This window comes from Lactuca sativa, chromosome 4 (genome assembly GCF_002870075.4).
Source record: "Lactuca sativa cultivar Salinas chromosome 4, Lsat_Salinas_v11, whole genome shotgun sequence".
Lineage (NCBI taxonomy): Eukaryota > Viridiplantae > Streptophyta > Magnoliopsida > Asterales > Asteraceae > Lactuca > Lactuca sativa.
The window spans coordinates 11,253,088-11,272,549 of NC_056626.2; the positions used below are offsets into that span (position 1 = coordinate 11,253,088).

General features: G+C 36.5%; 2 protein-coding genes across 2 annotated transcripts; one reads left to right on the forward strand and one right to left on the reverse strand.

The window, feature by feature from the left end:
• Positions 1-855: 855 nt before the first annotated feature.
• On the reverse strand, positions 856-4,892 carry LOC111887162 (threonine--tRNA ligase, mitochondrial 1). Its single transcript, XM_023883320.3, has 19 exons — positions 4,584-4,892; positions 4,242-4,479; positions 4,083-4,142; positions 3,892-3,981; positions 3,710-3,784; positions 3,477-3,605; positions 3,286-3,375; positions 3,110-3,198; positions 2,934-3,030; positions 2,760-2,846; positions 2,540-2,624; positions 2,357-2,451; positions 2,237-2,269; positions 2,081-2,167; positions 1,813-1,998; positions 1,511-1,732; positions 1,374-1,445; positions 1,228-1,299; positions 856-1,119 (listed from the first exon to the last, which is right to left on the reverse strand). The coding sequence occupies exons 1-19, from the start codon at positions 4,850-4,852 to the stop codon at positions 1,024-1,026; spliced, it is 2,172 nt and encodes a 723-aa protein (XP_023739088.1). The 5' UTR covers positions 4,853-4,892; the 3' UTR covers positions 856-1,023.
• Positions 4,893-8,421: 3,529 nt separating this feature from the next.
• LOC111887289 (uncharacterized) lies at positions 8,422-13,028 on the forward strand. The gene is made up of 2 exons (XM_023883459.1): positions 8,422-8,920; positions 11,719-13,028. Exons 1-2 carry the CDS (start codon positions 8,422-8,424, stop codon positions 13,026-13,028), a joined length of 1,809 nt encoding a protein of 602 aa, XP_023739227.1.
• The last annotated feature ends 6,434 nt before the right edge of the window (positions 13,029-19,462 follow it).

The following is a 19,462-nucleotide window of genomic DNA, read 5'->3' on the forward strand; positions in this document are numbered from 1 at the left end:
GTGGCCAAGCTTACGCCACGTTATTATCAAGTATTTATTCTTATTTTTTTAATGACTGAAAATTTATCCAATTACAATATGTCAAAAAATTGCATGTCTTTTGACATGGTTACTCTTACGAAACAAAAAAAAATTAAAATATTTTTGGTAATGACCTTCGGCTTTACTTGTGTTGCCGCCCTAAATTCTAATATAAATGTTGAGTGGCGTAGCACCCTCATTTTGTAACATTGCCGTCAAATTGACTATATCCCAAACCGAATCAAGATTTGCTGAAAATCAAATACTGATTAGTTTTTTAAAAGTTATTGTCAACTAAATAATCTAATAGTTTTTTTTTCTGAATAACAATCCCATCGCCAAAACCACTCCTAATTTCACAAATGTTCCTAACAGGACTTGAAGTTACGACCTCAAGAAGAAAAGGCAACACTTGATAGTGATACCGCTAGGCTAGAAGCTCTAGTTTGATCATATGAGGGAGGGAACGTGTATATCCAACTTTATAGTACTTTAAACTTGTACTCCAACTAATGAATTAGGAAATTATATGGAATCAAACTTTATAAAAGGTGTCAAGGAATTTAAACATCTTGATATTTTAGCTTTCTAGAAAGAAATGCAGAGCAATATATCGGAACAAAGGTCACACGACAGAAGTAGATAAAGATAACGAACCATTCAAGAATTTTCAGATTAGATAAATTTTGATTTCATGAAGACACCGATTGGCTACTAAAACTAACTGTACTTTCAGTTTCAGATATTTAGAAATCCTGAAAATAGGCCATAAAAGCCCAATTTTAGGCCAAAAACAGGTGACCCAGTTATAACTGTCAGAAACTAGTTAACAAATTAAGCAAATTCCTGCAAATCATCAAAATCAAACCAGACTTCCATACAAAACTTTTTAACATATTCGAAAAATCTCATCAAATCAAAGATCATATCATATGCTTCTTCTTCTATCCATGCAAAAATGAAAAACTAGCATTCAACATATCCATAAATATTGCATTACCCCTAATGAAAAGCTGCAACTTCTTCCTTGAAATGTTGAAGAAGATCAGGAATGGTTTTCACCGAATGTTCCTGCTTGTCTCTCACTCGCACACTTACCTGCAAATACACAACAATTCAAATTTCACATCTTTGCCACCTGTATCGTTCCAAATTACATCTTTGCCCTTTGAACATTAGTAACTGTCAAAAAAGAATGTGTTGTACCTTTCCAGTGTTGACTTCCTCTTCACCAACAACCAGTATGTAGTTATACTGCGCCAACTGAGCTTCCCTTACCTACAACACAAAACAATTATAGGCAGCAATGTACTTTTACTTATTATTTATTTATTTTTTAAATAAACCAATACCTTTTTCTGGATTGTTCTATCGGATTTATCAATGTCAACATAATAACCAGCTTCATGAATCTGGTCCATAACCTAAGAAAAAAAGTTTGAAAAATAAATAAAAGAAATGTAATTAGAAGATTTATAGAGTAGAGTACCTGTTGACCATAGGCTTGTGACTTGTCAGAGACAGGGCAAACAATTGCTTGACGTGGACTAAGCCAAAAAGGCCATTTTCCTTTATAATGTTCCAAAAGTATAGCAAACATACGTTCCACACTTCCTAAAATAGCTCTGTGTATCATCACTGGTCTTTCCCTTTTACTTTCATCTTCAGCCGAATACGATAGATTGAAACGTTGAGGGAGTTGGAAGTCCAGCTGTTTATAAATAAATAAATATGTTAAAACAAAATATGACCAAAATACCCTTCCTTGGCGCAATAATAAATAAAAATAACCTGTAGTGTGGCACATTGAAATTTCCTTTTCATGGCGTCAGAAACGGATATATCGATTTTCGGCCCGTAAAATGCCCCGTCAGCTTCGTTGATCTGCCATGGCTTCCCGAATTCATTCAATGCATCCGCAAGGGCGGTTTCGGCTTTTTCCCATGTTTCTATATCTCCAAGATACTTCTCTGGCCTCTGTAAGGGTAAAATCGTCATGTTTTGTTTATTTATCTATACACAAGTCAATGGTAGTTGATAACAAGGTGGACGGACATACTGTTGATAGCTTCAGTTCGAAGGTGAAACCAAATATATCATATGCGTAATTGATGAACTCCAAAACACTCTTCACTTCATCTTTTATCTGTATAAAATCAACAAAACATGTCAGGAAAAAGAAGATGTTTAGATGCAAAAATAAATTTAATCTCACCTGTGATTCTCTACAAAAAATATGAGCATCATCCTGAAAAAAATAAGAAAAAAAAACACGATATTGTCACAAAATATATTAATTATGAATCAAAGATCCAAAAAGCAGATAAGATTTTACCTGCTGGAATCTTCGAACACGGGTCAAACCAGTCAACGCACCACTGGCTTCATTGCGATGCAAAACTCCAAAGTCAGCTATGCGAAGTGGAAGTTCTATAAAATTGAAAAGGTTTATTAATGTTAATAAAAAAAAATTGATATATTTTTATATAATATAATATATACAAGTAAGAAGGCTGACCTCTATACGAACGAACTCTGTTATCAAATATCAAGCAATGTCCTGGACAATTCATTGGCTTAAGCCCGAATTCTTGCTTTTCAATCTGTGCATTAAAATCAATGTAATGTAACAACTTTTAATTACATTGAGAGAAAAAAAAAAAAAAAATATATATATATATATATATATATATATATATATATATATATATATATTATTAAGAAAAGTCATGACTTACATCAAATACAAACATGTTCTCTTTGTAGTTGGCAGCATGGCCTGAAGTTTCCCATAGTTGCATGTTGAACATATTTGGTGTGGTAACCTGAAAAAACAATGTTATTGTTACATTAACTACTTATATGTGAAATACTACAACATGAAATTAAAAATATATATTTATAAAAATTACCTCTGAATAACCTCTTTTTTCATACTCTGTTTGTATAAATGCGATTAATTTTTTAGTTATTCGAGTACCATGGGGAAGGAAGAAACAACTCCCTGGGCTGAAAAATAAAAAATAAAAACATTTACTTACAATGTATGTATAAACTATAGGTTATATTTTTATCTAAGAAACTTTACCTAAGTGGATGGAAAAAGAAAAGTTCTTGTTTTTTGCCCAGTTCTCTGTGGTCATATTTTTTGGCTTCCTCCAGCAGGGCAATGTATTCCTGTATAAATATAACAAAGCCATTATAAAAAAATAATAATAATAATAATGAAAAAGAAAAGAAAAGGGTAAATGAAAAGAAATTTACCTTGAGACGTTTTTGGTCAGGATAAGATATCCCATAGACTCTTTGTAAGCTTTCACGATCCTTGTTCCCCCTCCAGTAAGCAGCTGAAGCCTAATAGTATTAATTTTAAAAAATATATAAATGAGTAAAGCAAATATATAAACATATTTAATGTCACTTTATAAAATTAAAAAAAAAAAAAAAAACTTTACCTTTAAGCAAGCAATTGCTTTGACAAAAGCGGTGTTTGGTATATGGGGCCCACGACACAAATCAACTAACGGGCCACATCTGTAAACTGTGATAGTCTTATCTTCAGGTAGATCACTAATAATTTCAACCTGATAAGAATAAGAATAATAATAATAATAATATTATAATCAAGTAACATGTGTTACACATACAAATCCATGGAAAATATGGCATGTCAGATAGGGAAGTTTACCTTAAACTTATTATCAGAAAACATTTCAAGAGCCTGCTTTCGTGACACTTCAATTCGCTCAAAAGGTTGTTTTTCCTACAAAATAAACATGAAAACATAATAAAGATGCAGATATTTTTCTAAATCTGATACCCAAAAATATGCCTACTCATGAACTTATATGAGAAGGAAATGTAAATTACAGCAACAGCTTTCTTTGCTCCAGAAACAATTTGGTCAAAGTGATCATCATTTAATCCCAGTTCACCATAGAAACCATCATAGTAGAAACCCTGTTAAAACATGAGAAAGAAGCCTGTTGTTACTACAAAATTTGCATCAAAAATATCAGACAGATTTACTTGATCAATCAAATGAAGAACTAGAAGGATACCTCTCCTCTTGTAGTACATGGCCCAATGCACAATTTGCATCCATATGTCATTTCAAGGGCCTGAAATGAGGTCAAAACAATGTTATACAAGTGAATTCAGCATCCACGTTATACACAGAAATCATTCCCCATAAAACAGATTCATCTTTAGTTCAGTACCTGGCCAAGAATATGAGCACTTGAATGCCAAAATGTGTCACGACCCTCATCACTATCAAAAGTGAATATTTTAAGCTGACAATCACCTTCCAAGGGCCTTGACATATCCCAAAGTACTCCATCCACCTGAGAAATCAAAGCATTTGACGCTAAGCTCTTGGATACCTCCTTCGCTATATCGAAAGGAGTTGTTGCCCATTTCTTCCCCTCCTTCACAGTCCCATCCGGTAAAGTAACCCTAAAAAGTAAAAGACCGGAAACCAGTAACAGGCACTCAGTCCAGTTATTTCAGTTTACGCACACCAGCTGTTCGACAATATGTCTATTGAATTCGAAACTTACTTGATTGGGTCGCCGGAAATAGACTGGCGATGCGCAATCTGTTGAGCTTTGATGGACTCAAAAAGTTCGATTCGTTTGGGGATAACTGATTGAAGATAAGCATCGTCCTTGGTAATTGATACCGAAGACTTTGGAGCGGAGTTTGCAGCCTTTCCCATCAGTGCTGATGGAGATGGTGACGTGCCGTACAAGTGACGAGGAACGTTGGTACACAACGGCGAACGGCGGCAATGAAGGGAGAATCGCCTAAGGAATTGGGAACATAGCATCAGTTGTCTTCTTCAACGCCCGTAAAAGGTTTTTTAGGGTCTACTCAGTTCTTCTAGTTTCTTTACTAAACGATACCGTATTGTTCTTCAGTCGTTAACTGATTGGGTCATTTGGGTGATGGGCCGTTGAATGAGACAGCCCAAATTTAGAGGTCCAATTTAGAGTGTTTTTTAATTTATCCAAATATAGAAATTCTTAGCCCGAGAAAATTAGTTATTTTTCACTTGTATGTCATATTTCCTGAATAAAATATTACTTTATATTAAAAAAAATATTAAATTATGAATTTTTTCTAAAAAAAATATAAAATTATAAAAGATGATAAAATTTTCACATATAATTATAAAAATAAAAAGACGACAAAAACTTATGCAGCCGTAACAAAAACAACAAAGCAAAAAATACTAAAATAATTATATCGGATTTGTTTTCAAGTTTAGAAAATTATACATTATTTATTTTTGTAAAATACATTCATTTTGTTTTGTATGTTAAATTAAACGGGTTAATTAATAAAAAAAATTATTAACTATTTAATATCTAAACAAAACTAGCGTATAAAATAAAATTTTATTAAATGTAATAACCAAATTTGATGAAATAATTAAAATATTAAAATGTTAGAGAATATTGAAAAAACTCACAATTCAAATATATATATATATATATATATATATATATATATATATATATATATATATATATATATATATATATATATATATATATATATATATACTATCATTCAAAATGCTCTAAATATCTCCATAATAAAAATAAAAACATAAAATTGTCATTATTTCATTAATACTAAATATTGATTAAGTAGATAATTTACTTTGTTTTTATCTAATTATCATCTAATATTATTCAATCGCTTATTAATCTATTATAGTATTATATATAATCTTCTCAATTTAATAGCATTCTTATTTAAACCCTTTAATATATATATATATATATATATATATATATATATATATATATATATATATATATATATATATATATATATATATATATATATATATATAGAGAGAGAGAGAGAGAGAGAGGATCGGGTGAGGACTTTTTTTTCGGTGACTACTCGTGAGTACACCTTAAAAAAAATTGAAAAAAATATATATAAAAAAATACAAATCATAAAATCGAGCATACTACTATATCGGAGAGAAAAAAAATCCGATCACTAAAATTGAAGCATGGATCATTTTTATGATCCATGATTCAATTAATTATTCAATTTTTTCTCTCCGATGTAGTATTATGCTCGATTTTATGATTTGTATTTTTTTTCAATTTTTTTAAGGTATCCACGCGAGTCCTCACTGGAAAAAAAATCTTCATCAGAACCAACCCTATATATATATATATATATATATATATATATATATAAAAAAAAAATAAAAAATCAATAAAAAAACATGCATATATAATCAACATTCAATACATGTTTATAACATTCATACTAGTTTATAACCCATGGAAACCACGGTTACAAAATTAATTAAATATTCATAGTAAAAAATTCAAAATTATTAATTAATTATTTTGTATAAAATTTTAAATACATTATTAATTAAGAGATTTTTTTATTAGTTATGTAAAATTATAATTATTGATTCAAATAAATATGTGGAATTAATTTATCATATATATTAGACTCTTTTTATTTGTCAACTAATGAAAACAATAATATAAAATTTAAAATTTAAAATAAAGAATAAATATATTGACAAATAACATCACATTAATTAGGAGGTTTAATGAATTTAAAATAGAGAATTAATAAAATGACGAGTGGCATCATATTAATTAGGAGTTCTAATATTATGACACTTGGCAAAAGGACTACTTTTTTATTAGTATAGAGATTTGATACTTTTAGTTTACTTTCATTAAATTAAATGAAATTAAATGTTATGGAGTCCATTAATAGAGCTCAATGGAGCATGCATAATATTCTTATAACCCAAAATCTATAACTGTTGTTTTTTTTAAATACTTTTATTATTTAGAAATAACTTAGGCAGTCTTGTTGTTTGTTTGTTTTTTATCATAAAAGTGTAGTATTATTCAATATTATGAGTATAGAAGGATATATTTAGTGATTATTATATAAATTTTATTGTATTTTATTTTTATTAAACATATTTTATCAAAATAACCCAAATATCAAATAGGAAATTTAGTTAGAAGGAAAAAGTAAATGATGTTATATAAAACATTAAAAATAGATGAGGATAAATATTTAATTATATTATATATTAAATTTATCTGCTCTTAGCTACAATAATTTCTGTACCCTTTTGTCAAAATGCACCCTTCTAATATGGTGTTCTTGCTTTTGGGGTTTTTGCACCTTTTTAATTCGTTTCTTATGCATTTTGCCTTATCTATTTGTTTTTTTTTTGTTCAGCTCTCCTTGCTGGCACGTTATTTTATATTATACGTGTCTGCTTCCTCGCTTCTACTTTCCACGTGGTTCTTTTTTGCTTCTTTCCCTTTCTTCTTCGCTGAACCTTCACCGACTTCCCTTCTCCTCTGTCATTCTTTTCTTTCCCAGGTAATCTCTTTCCGTTCTTTTTCTATTTTCTTTACATTGTCCTCCGTCTTTTACGCACGTCTTTTGTGATGGATGTTCCGACAAAGCGGCCAGCTGCATCTTCTTCTTCCTCCTCTGCTCCTCGGTCTCGCAGTTCTCGACATCTCGATTTATTTTCTGGCCTTCCTCAATATGTTGATTCTGGTGACTGCAGTTGTGTTTGTGAATTATGTGGTGCCTATTTCTGGTATGTTGAAAGGGTTGCTAAGTTTTCGACACCTGCTCATCTGAGGTATAGTCATTGTTGTCGGGATGGAGGTGTTGTTCTTCCATATCCTCCTGCATTTGACCCTGATTTCGTTGCCCTTTATCAGAATGTAAGTTTTGTGAAGGATATTAGGGCATATAGTAGCATGTTTTCCATGACTTCTTTTGGGGCGAATGTAGATGACATTGTTAATGAAGATCGTGGTCCTTATGTTTTTAAGATATCTGGGCAGATTTCTCATACGATTGGATCACTATCTCCGGATCCTGTAAAGGGCCCGAGGTTTCTTCAGCTCTATCTATTTGATACAGACCACGAAGTTCAAAATAGATTGAAGGTGATTGATAGTCCAAGGAAGAGGGATTTAGATGGTAATATTGTCCATTTTCTTGTAGGGTTCTTGGGGGCTAATAATAAATATGTACGGACATTTGAAACTGCTAAGATTATGGCGGATGGATGTAATCTAGACTTCTATGCAGTCCGTCTATTTAACAATGTGTCTGATCGTACATACGGGTTGCCCTCTCCTGGATCTTTAGGTTGTATAGTAACTGGTGATGATGCAACCTACACCACGTATAACATTGTTGTGTTCTCCCACTCGGGTCAACCTAAACAGATTAGTAAGTTGCATCCAAGTTATATGCCCTTGAAATACCTGCTATTGTTTCCATATGGTGAGGAAGGATGGTCTCCCCGTTTGAAGATGGGTAATCGGAGAAGAGCTACTGCAAAAAAACCTTATTGTTAACATGTATTACGCTTATTATATTCATGCTCGACGGCATATCTGGTCCCCCATACTTAACGCGTCTAGACTATTCCAACAGTATTTAGTAGATGCGTCCACGTGTATTGAAGAGAGTCGTCTTGAGTACATAACCAAACATCAGTCTAATCTTTGGAGAGATTATGTTAGTGGCCTGTATGATGCTCTGTCAAAAGGAGACAGAGAGACACGTACTGTTGGGAAGCGTGTTTTCTTACCTGCATCGTTTACTGGTGGGCCTCGGTTTATGTATAGTCATTATCAGGACGCACTTTCGATTTGTAGAGTCTATGGGAATCCACAGTACTTCATTACATTTACCTGTAATGTAGAATGGCCCGAGATTACCCGCTATATGGAAACACATCGCCAAAGAGATGTTCATAGTCGGGCGAATATCATTGCTAGAATCTTCCACATAAAGGTCCATGAATTCATAGACTTCCTTAAGGCGGATAAACCTTTTGGAGTTGTCGATGCATGTACGTCTTCTTTTTCATTTGTATTGTATATGCCTTCTTTATTTAACAACCATTTTCTGTGGTTTTTGTTAACCGTTCTTATGTTTACCATAACAATTTACTTCAGCTTTTAAAAGTTTCCCATATTACCCCTTTTGGTTTTTGGGTTGTTTTAAATACTGCCAGATTTCAGGATTTTGTTCATAAGATTTAACACCTTCTTTTTTATAGAAAGTTGTAAAGCCTTCAGATACCACAGATGTATAGTTCATTCCCTGCTTTTCCATTTTGGTTAATCATCTCTTTTCTGCATTTTTCATTAATGTTTCTTATGTATTTTGCTTATCTGCTCCTGTGTCTGCTGTCCAATTTTTAATATTAGCTTTACAATGACCCATGGATTCTCTTTTGAAGTCTCTATATAAGGTGAAAACTTATTACATTTAATGGACAACTTCTTGCAGCACAGAGACCAGAATTAAAAGTATGGATTTCAAAAAGATTCCATTAACAGTAGTAGACTACATTTATACTAAATGTACAATTTTTATACCTATATACTTTTCTACTAAATATGCCCCTCTGCCAAGAATTTTAATTGTATCTCATATGTGAATGCATGTACGTCTTCTTTTCATTTCTATTTTATATCCCCTCTTTGTTTAACAACCCTTTCCTGCTGTTTTTCCTACCCGTTCTTATGTTTACCATAATAATTTACTTCAGCTTTTAAAAGTTTCCCATATTACCCCTCTTTGTTTTTGGGTCCTTTTAAACATTGCCACATTTCCATTTTGGTTAATCATCTCTTTTCTGCAATTTTCATTAATGCTTAATATGTATTTCCTTATCTACCCTTGTGTCTGCTGTCCCGTTTTTAATATTAGCTTTACAATAACCCCTGGATTCTCTTTTGAAGTCTCCATGTAAGATGAAAAATTTTTACATTTAATCTACACCTTCTTTCAGCACATAGGCCAGGATTAAAAGTATGAATTTCAAAAAGAACAATAATAGACTACATTTATACTAAATGGACAATTTTTATACCTACAGCTTTAACTGATAAAAATTTAGCACCATTTATCCATATACATTGTAAATACATCATCAATAATAATATTTGTTATGTTTAGAATCAAATTTACTATTATCCTGTTCTATTCTACTGATGAAACTTCCTATTTTACTGATGAAAATTTAACACCATTTATCGATATACATTGTAATTACATAATCAATAATAATATTTATTATGTTTAGAATAAGATTTACTATTATCCTGTTCGCATATCCTAACGTTTTTTAAATCGGGATTTCAAAACTTTCCCATTTTACCCCTCAACAGATTTTTCCTTTTAGTTGTTTATCTCATTTGGATTACTGTTTGCTTTGCCTTTTCTTTAAACCATTTATTCCTCCTTTCTATTCTACTCATGAAAAATTTTTAAATATGAAAACACTCTATTGAAAATATCTATTGACGAAAATTCATCACCATTTATGTATATACGTTGTAAATACATTATCAATAATAATAATTGCTATCTTTAGAATAAGATTTACCATTATCCTGTTCACATACCCAAACCTTTTTTTAAATTAGACTTTCAAAACTTTCTTACTTTACCCCTCAACAGATTTTTATTTTTACTTTTTTATCTCATTTAGATTCTTCCCGGTTGTGCCTTTCCTTTAAACCATTTATTCCTCCTTTTTCTTCTATTGAAAATATGGACAAACTAATTTTATTAAAACTATAAATCTTCTGACTATTAAACTCCATACATAATAGATACACAAATTTAGGTTGTAATACTTACTTTCTTTTTAATAAAACTATGGGCTTTCGCAACATTTACCTATATATATTGGATTATCATTTTTAGTTTTTTCACTCATTTGGTTTTTTGCCTGATTTGTCATATCAAAGTTGTTGTCCCAACGCACAATTAAAACAGTATTAAATTTATGAACAAATTAGTTTTCTTCAGATTTCACAAATCGCAAATATTCAACTGTATATGCTTTTCCACCAAATATGTCCCCCTAAAAACATTTTTAACTGCACTTCATAACGCTTAATTTTTTTTTTCTATATTGCCTTTTTTATTCTACTGATCAAAATATCTCAAATATGCCATTTTTATTCTACTGATAAAACAAATTTCAATTATGAATTACACCTTATCGAAAATATCTACTAATGGAAATTTAGCACCGTTTATCTATTTATAATCGATAACAATAATGGTTATGTTTACAATAAGATTTACTATTATCCTCTTCGCATATCCAAACGGTTTTTAAATTGGCCTTTTAAAAGTTACCGAATTTACCCCTCAACAAATTCTTATTTTTAATGTTTTACCTCATTTGGATTAGTGTCTGCTTTGTCTTTTGTTTAAACCATTTATTCCTCCTTTCTGTTCTACTGATGAAAGATTTTTAAATATGAAAACCACATCCGTCTTTTCCTTAAATCAATTATTCATTGCAATTTTTTCTATCCTGATGTTACATCTTTATTTTGTTTTATTTAACTTACTTATCTTCTTTTTTTCTATGTGTATGTCTATTTTTTTAGTATAATACTTTTTGTCAACCCACCAATTGAAAACTCTAAGCATACATTTTTTTGTCACATTTTTCTGATAACCTTCACTTTCTGCTCAAAATACATTTCTTCCACATCTAAATTTTGTTACTGCTTATTTTACCCGTACACAACTACAGCATCCGTTTAACATACAATTTATTTTTCTTCTTTTTTTCATCATCTATGTATATTCTTCATACGTTACCTTTTGACAATGCAGATTTGTACACCATTGAATTCCAAAAGAGAGGCCTTCCCCATTCTCATACTCTACTTTGGGTAAAGGCAGCTGACAGAATAAGAACCACAGCTGATGTTGATACATATATCACAGCGGAGCTGCCAGATCCTGTCACAGATTCGGAACTGTATGAGACAATAACTAGCTGTATGATACACGGCCCGTGTGGACTGCTCAACCCAAAAGCTCCATGTATGAAAGATGGTAAATGCAGCAAGCATTTCCCTAAGCCCTTTCTTGATGCCACATTGTTTGACACAGAAGGATACGTTCGTTACAAACGTAACGCATCTACGCACCATATAAATCAACATGGACAACTCATAGACAACGGATACATTGTGCCTTACAATAGAAGACTTTCGTCACGGTTCCGCGCACACATCAATGCTGAATATTGTGGATGGAACATGATGATAAAATACATATTCAAATACATCTCGAAAGGAGCAGACCGTGTTAGATACACAATCCAAAAAGAAGAACTACCCGATGAATCCACCTCCGTCACAACCTCTGGTAATCAGGAGGCGCCGCAGAATCCTGAAGTTCGATCTGTGGACGAGGTGAAGAATTTCCTAGATGGTCGTTACATATGTCCACACAAAGCAGCATGGCACATTCTAAACTTTCACATACACCATCGGCATCCGCCTGTTCAGGTTCTCTCTGTACACGAAGAAAACATGCAACAACTACTGTTTAAGGAAAACTCGACAATACCTGAAGTGCTCTCAAACCCATACAACACCATCACAACTCTTATAGGGTGGTTTCGCAGCAATACAAGAGATCCAGCAGGCCGTCACCTTACCTATCTAGAATACCCAAAAGCTTATAAATGGGAAAAGTCTTTCAAGTCGTGGAGCCCTCGGGTTGATGAGTCATCAAAGATGATAGGGCGTTGTCTTCGTCCATCCTACGTCAGGCGAATTATTTTGTTGCTTTGTCACCAAAAGGGTTGCACGTCTTTCGAAGACTTACGGACTGTCTCCGGTACCATTTACCCAACCTTCAGAGCCGCTTGCAACGCACTAAACCTAATCGGCGACGACGCCGAATGGCTCACCGCATTCACTAAAGCATCCGTCTGGGCAACTTCGCCACAACTTCGCTCTCTTTTCTGCCAACTTTTGCTTTTCTGTGAAGTTAGCAACCCGCAAACCCTGTGGGAATTCGCGTGTGAAAAAATGAAGGACGACTACTTACACACAATGAAAAGGGAAATGCCAGATAAGGATGTTGCCTCTTTTACGGACTTCATCCAGCAGCAACTATTAAACGATTAAGATCACACCCTCCATTCTTCTGTCCCATCTGAATCAATGGTTGTTTTCGGTCTCCCAGTTCCTTCAAATAAAATCGATGGTGTTTTAGAAAATCGACTTCTGCTTGAAGAGATGAGCTATGACAGAGAAGCCCTAAAAAGACAACATCAGAACCTCCTACCACAGCTAAATATCGAACAACTTTCAGTCTATAACGCTGTCACAGACTCAATTGAAAATAGAAAGCAAATACTTATGTTCGTCTATGGACACGGAGGTACTGGAAAGACGTTCCTATGGACTACTATTATCTCCGATCTAAGGTCTGAAGGAAAAATTGTATTGGCGGTTGCAGCTTCCGGGATCGCATCTCTTTTTCTTCCTTCTGGAACAACGGCACATTCAAGATTCAAAATCCCAATCGACCTAACAGAAAAAAAATCTTGTGATATAAAGAAAAGGACATTTCTTGCTGATCTTTTACATCGCACATCACTCATTGTTTGGGACGAAGCACCTATGAGTGACAGAAGATGTTTCGAATTTCTGGACCGTTCACTTAGAGATGTATTAGATTGTGATGACCAGCTGTTTGGCGGCATATATGTTCTTCTTGGTGGTGACTTCCGGAAAACACTTCTCGTCCTACCAAAATTTACATGATCAGATACCATTAGCTTAACTCTACCGAGTTCATACCTATGGCGGTTCTTCAGAATCTGTTTACTATGTAGGAACATGAGAGTTGACTCATCCGAAATAACCACTAATGGTTTGATGTCTGCATCGGCTTTTGCAACATGGTTGCTGCACATCGGAGACGGAGTCATTGGTGTACCAGATAAGGACGACCCATAAGACTCACGCTTTATCGAAATTCCAGATTCTCTCCTGATAAAACCAGGACCTGAGTCTTTGAAAACCCTAATACACTTTGTTTATGGAGACACCGCACTTACGACCCCAACCGCGGCTGACCTTTCAGTGAAAGCAATTGTGTCACCTACGAATGATACAGCTGATGACATAAATGAACAGATCCTAAGGATGGTTACATCGGACGGAAGAACGTATAACAGTTTAGATACAATCCAACCAAATGGAAAATATACGTCAAATTTTGAAGGCCTATATCCGATTGAATACCTAAACCACCTAACCTTTCCAGGAATACCCCCGCATGAACTGAAACTTAAAATACATTGTCCAATAATGCTGTTACGAAACATCAACCAAAAACAAGGCTTATGTAATGGCACACGTATGATTGTTTCCCAGTTGCTACCAAACGTAATTGAAGCAACTATCATGACTGGAACTTGCATTGGAAAACGTGTATACATACCACGTATAAAGTTTATACATAAGTCACCAGACATACCGTTCACTTTCTCACGAAAACAGTTCCCATTGAAAGTCTGCTATGCAATGACCATCAATAAGAGCCAAGGGCAATCTTTGCGTAGAATTGGAGTGTACTTACCACAGCGCGTCTTTTCACACGGTCAACTTTATGTCGCCCTTTCCCGAGCAACGTCGCCAGATTCGATAAAAATACTCATACAAACTAATAGCCCGACACAAGAGAATCACACAAAAAACATCGTTTTTAAAGATCTATTGCAGAAAGTTGCTACAACCGAGGTCTATCGTATCACTGCCAACCATCTTTCCCATATTCGCATACCGTTCCTCCACCATGATCAAAATTTTCTTTCTCTAACTTATTATCATTGTTATTATTTTTTCCCATCTTTCAAACGTCAATTATTATTATTATTATTATTTCCCATCAATCAAACGTCACACATTTCAATCATCTTTTTTACACATTGCACCTTATTCACATACGAACATAGCACTAATTCCCGTATATTTGTTGCAAGTAGACACTCGACATCACCGATGACCAACATCTCTGACCTTAAGACAGACGGGATCGGGGGTCCCTTACAAGTTAGGATACTACGGAAGTGGAAACATGATGTCCGACACTATGAAACCTGGTACCTAGGTGTCGACAAATTTGTAAGTTGTTTCCAAATAAATCTATGGAAATTTTTATTTAACTTTTATACACTAACGACTCTACATTTCAATACCAAATGAGCACTCTTTAATTCTTACAAACTACAACTTCATTCTCCTATCCTTAACCCAAAATAATATCATTACATTTTTTCCCAAATAACAAAAATCTTATATTTGATTCATCTTTTGTTTTTATAGGGCGATGTCATACAGATTATTGGCTAACTGTAGCACCTGGTTCCTGGTATGTAAGATATATTTGAGTATTTTGTATTTTGGCCTTGGACTCGGCGAGTTGGAGGCCCGAATCGCCGAGTAGAGACGAGACTTGGGACGCGGTTAAGTTGGCGACTCGGCGAGTCCGCGCTGTCTGATGAAACCCTAATTTCCAAGGGTTTGCACCCTATTTAAACGACCATTTGCGCCCCAACTCCGCCCCATTCACCCTCAGAGCCCCACCCCCTCGTTCAAAGCTTTATTCCTTGAGAGTTTGAAGCATTCCTAGTGTGTTTTGAAGTTTTGGAGAAGGGAGAAGAGTGGATCAAGAAGAAGAAGAGGAGGTCAGCCATCTTTGTGCAATCTCATAGTTTCCCTTGAGGTAAAACTCGATTTCCCCCTCTGTTTTCATGCTTATTGTTCTTTATAACTCCATTAGATCCCTTTTGGTCCATTTCTAATCTTATGTATGCTTGTGGACTCGTAATAAGCTGGGTAACTCCTAGATCTAGGTGAGATCGAGCTCCAGGAGCTTGGATCTACTGCCTTTATGGACCCATGTTGCATGTAAACCCTAGATCTACCCTTTTTGGTGCATTTTGAGCCCTAAAACCCTCGTTAGTGAGTATCTACACGTAAAGTTGGAAACTTTACGTGTTATTCATGCTCTAGGAACCCATATATGTGGATAGAATAAGCTGGATTCAAGCAAAATCAACCATTTAGAGACTGCATGGTAACGACTCGGCGAGTCGTTCATCTGACTCGGCGAGTCTGCTCACAAGTCTCCGAGTTTGTCCCCTTTTCGTTGTGTCGAGTAGAGTAGTGAGTCACAGGGTGTGACTCAGAGAGTTGGAAGTCGAACTCATCCATGAAGGAACTCGGCGAGTCATTGTCCGGACTCAGCGAGTTCAAGGCAATCTCCTTAGATCAAGATCATACTCGGCGAGTTGTTCATACAACTCGGCGAGTCGCAGCATAAGTGTTCATCGGATGAAGCTGAACTCGGCGAGTTGTTCATACAACTCGGCGAGTAGGATGAAGGACTTGATCATTAGTTTGGAAGGAGAACTCGTCGAGTCAACGCCTAACTCGACAAGTAGAGACGGGATCCAGGTCAGTCGATTGGACAGGGAACTCGGCGAGTCGGGTCAACTGAAAGTTGACTCTGACTTTGACTTAGGGCATGATCAGGGGTAAAATGGTCATTTTACCCAAAGGACAGTTAGCAGTGTTTGATTGAGTATGTTGTGGGAATTACAGCCGGAGGATTTCCGGAGCAGCAGCAGCAGCAGTAGACCGTCAGTTCCCGATCAGATCAGCAGCTACTTCGAAGTGAGTTACCTTCCAGTAGCGGTGGGTCTACGGCCACAATGCCGGCCCACCAGTAGAAGTCGTATGTTAGATGATTATCTTTGTGATATCATCTAGGTTTGCTACTACCTGATATGTTATATGCTAGCATGATATGTATATGTGATAGAAGTGGAGATCGGTTGTTAGGACCGAAGGGCAGTTCAGACACCCCATAAATGTCTGACAGTACGTGATGTTATGTTTGCATGTTGGCTTGTTATGTTATATGCGATAGAGGTAGTAGGAGGGGACCAATCCCCGAGTTCAATTGTTAGGACCGAAGGGTATCCCGGACACCCCAGATATGTCAGATAATATGTTATGTATGATATATGTGTAAGTAGCAGTAGGGGTGAAATAGTCCCCGAGGATCGGTTGTTAGGACCGATGGGTAGTCAGCACCCCATAATAGCTTGACACGGGTAGTCAGCACCCCAGAATGGCTTGACACGGGTAGGACGACACCCCAGAATGGCCGCACGGGTAGTCGGCACCCCAAAATGGCCGTACCGGGTAGTCAGGCACCCCATAATAGCCTGGCAGCATGTGTGTTATGTGTTTGTATGGTATGTGGTACGATGGGGGAACTCACTAAGCTTTGTGCTTACAGTTTACAGTTTGGTTTCGGGTACCTCTTCTTCAAAGGGGAAGGAGCTGCGCGGTAGCGGCACATCATGCACACACACTGGTTTCCGCATTTACGAGATTTCCCTGGGATTTATACTCTGATATTTCGATTGGTTGTATGATCTGGCTTTTAGACATGGGTTACGTTGTGTGTGATTTGGTCAAACAATGTTTCTAATTATTAATGTTTTCTAAAGTAATGTTTTAAAAACGAAATTTTTGGACGTGAAAATTGGGTCGTTACAAGTTGGTATCAGAGCCCTGGTTTGAGGGATTCGGACACACCTTCGGGGGTGTCTGAACTCAAATCGAGGGGTCAAAAGATTTTGAAAAAGAAAACGTTTTCTAAAAGGTCAAGTAAAGTATTTTAAGAAGAAACGAAGTGTGTGATGTGCACAACCGGCCGAGCTCAAGTAAGTATTCCCCAAAGTACCCATACAAGCTTATGTTGTGTTTATCAGTTTCAGTAGAACAGCATGCTAGAATAGGACTAAGGATCTAGTAGTGATGCCTTATGTGCCTGCTTTATGTGCTTCAGTGTATGAAAATTGCATGCTAGAATCGAGTAGACAACAGTAGGATAGCCTGTTAGGTTATGCCTGATAGTATGAGTTTAGCTCTGTATGCTAGATCAGTTTCTCTCTATGAGAGCAGATTTGCTTGAGATTGTTCCCTTAGTTCAAATGTTGCTTGCTTTGTGCTTTATGGGACTCTGAGTGGTGGGAGTTAGCCATTAAGTGAATATGTCACGTCACCTGTGATCAGGGTTGAATAATCTTAGAGTGCTGGATTTGGCCCTATTGCGCAGCTCTCGTTTAAGTCTAACCGTTGTAGGGATGAGCCTGTTACTCGAAGGATTATCCGAGCCTCACCACATGTGATGGTATTCAGGTAATGGTTAATTGGCACTACTAAGAGGCCTTCAGCAGCTGAGGACCTAATAGGGTGGAGCCTGAGATTTCCTAGGGCAAGCCTAGGATGAGTATAGCGGTAATCAGCAGTAGCGGAAGGAATCTGGTGGAGTTGAGGCAGTCGTTGAAGAAGGTACGGATAGATGTGGAAGGTAGTATGGGCTCGTACTACTGAAAGCATAGGATCCGTACCCGAACCAAGGAAGGCTAAGATAAGACCAGGGAACTTGTAGTAAATGTGATCCCTTAAGAAGTATTAGTATCGCTAATAATTGCTATTTATGTATTGCAGAATGGTGGTACTTCGATCGAGGCCGATAGATGGCGGTTCCGGAGAGGGGTCAGGTTCGGGATCAGGTTCCGAGCCGGTAGATGAGGGACTACGCGAGTTCATCGCGTCAGAGATCACCAGGGGTATCCTTGAGTCAACCCCCATTATCTTTGGGTCGATCAAGGAAGGGATCATCGAGTTGATGGAGGATCGCCTCAGGGCGTTCAGGAGTGACATGGCATGTGGCCAGTCAGGATCTCGCACGCTGTCCTTTAAGGACTTCAGGGGCAGTGGTGCGCCGGATTTCCACGGGGTGAAAGACCCCATTGCTGCCAGGCGATGGATTGCGGACATCGAGTCTGCACAGTTGACTAGCTTCTGCCCCGAGGGGTCGAAGGTGAGGTATGCAGCAGGGTGTTTACGAGACCGAGCTCGAGATTGGTAGGAGTCAGTGGGTGACTCGTTGGGAGCCTCAGCTATCGAGGCTATGACCTGGTCGGACTTTGTGACCAAGTTCAGGGCAGAGTTTGCGCCGGCTGTCGAGCTTCAGCAGCTGGCCAGGGAGTTTTTGGACATGAGACAGACAACGGAGACTGTGGCGGAGATCACCGCCAAGTTCCGGGAGAGGGCACTGTTGGTGCCCCAGTATGTGGGCGATGAGGACATGAGGAGGACCCGCTATCATGACATGCTCCGGGCTGATATCCGGGAGCACGTTAGTTCAGCTTGCCCCACCTTGGACTCCATGATTGCCAGGGCGAGGGAGAGGGAGATAGATTTGGAGCATATCCGGAAACGGAAGTCAGAGGAGGGACAAACAGGAGGGGCTTCGGGGAAGAAGCCCAAGGGATCAGATGGTAGGCCGAAAGGCCAGTCAGGACCGAGCCGCTGCAGGAAATGCGGCAGGCCTCATGAGGGGGCGTGTAGGATGGGATCATCAGGCTGCTATAAGTGCGGCAAGTCTGGGCACTATAGCAGGGATTGCACTGCTTCGGCAGCAGTTATTCAGACGTCTGAGTTGCTGTGTTTCCACTGCAACCAGA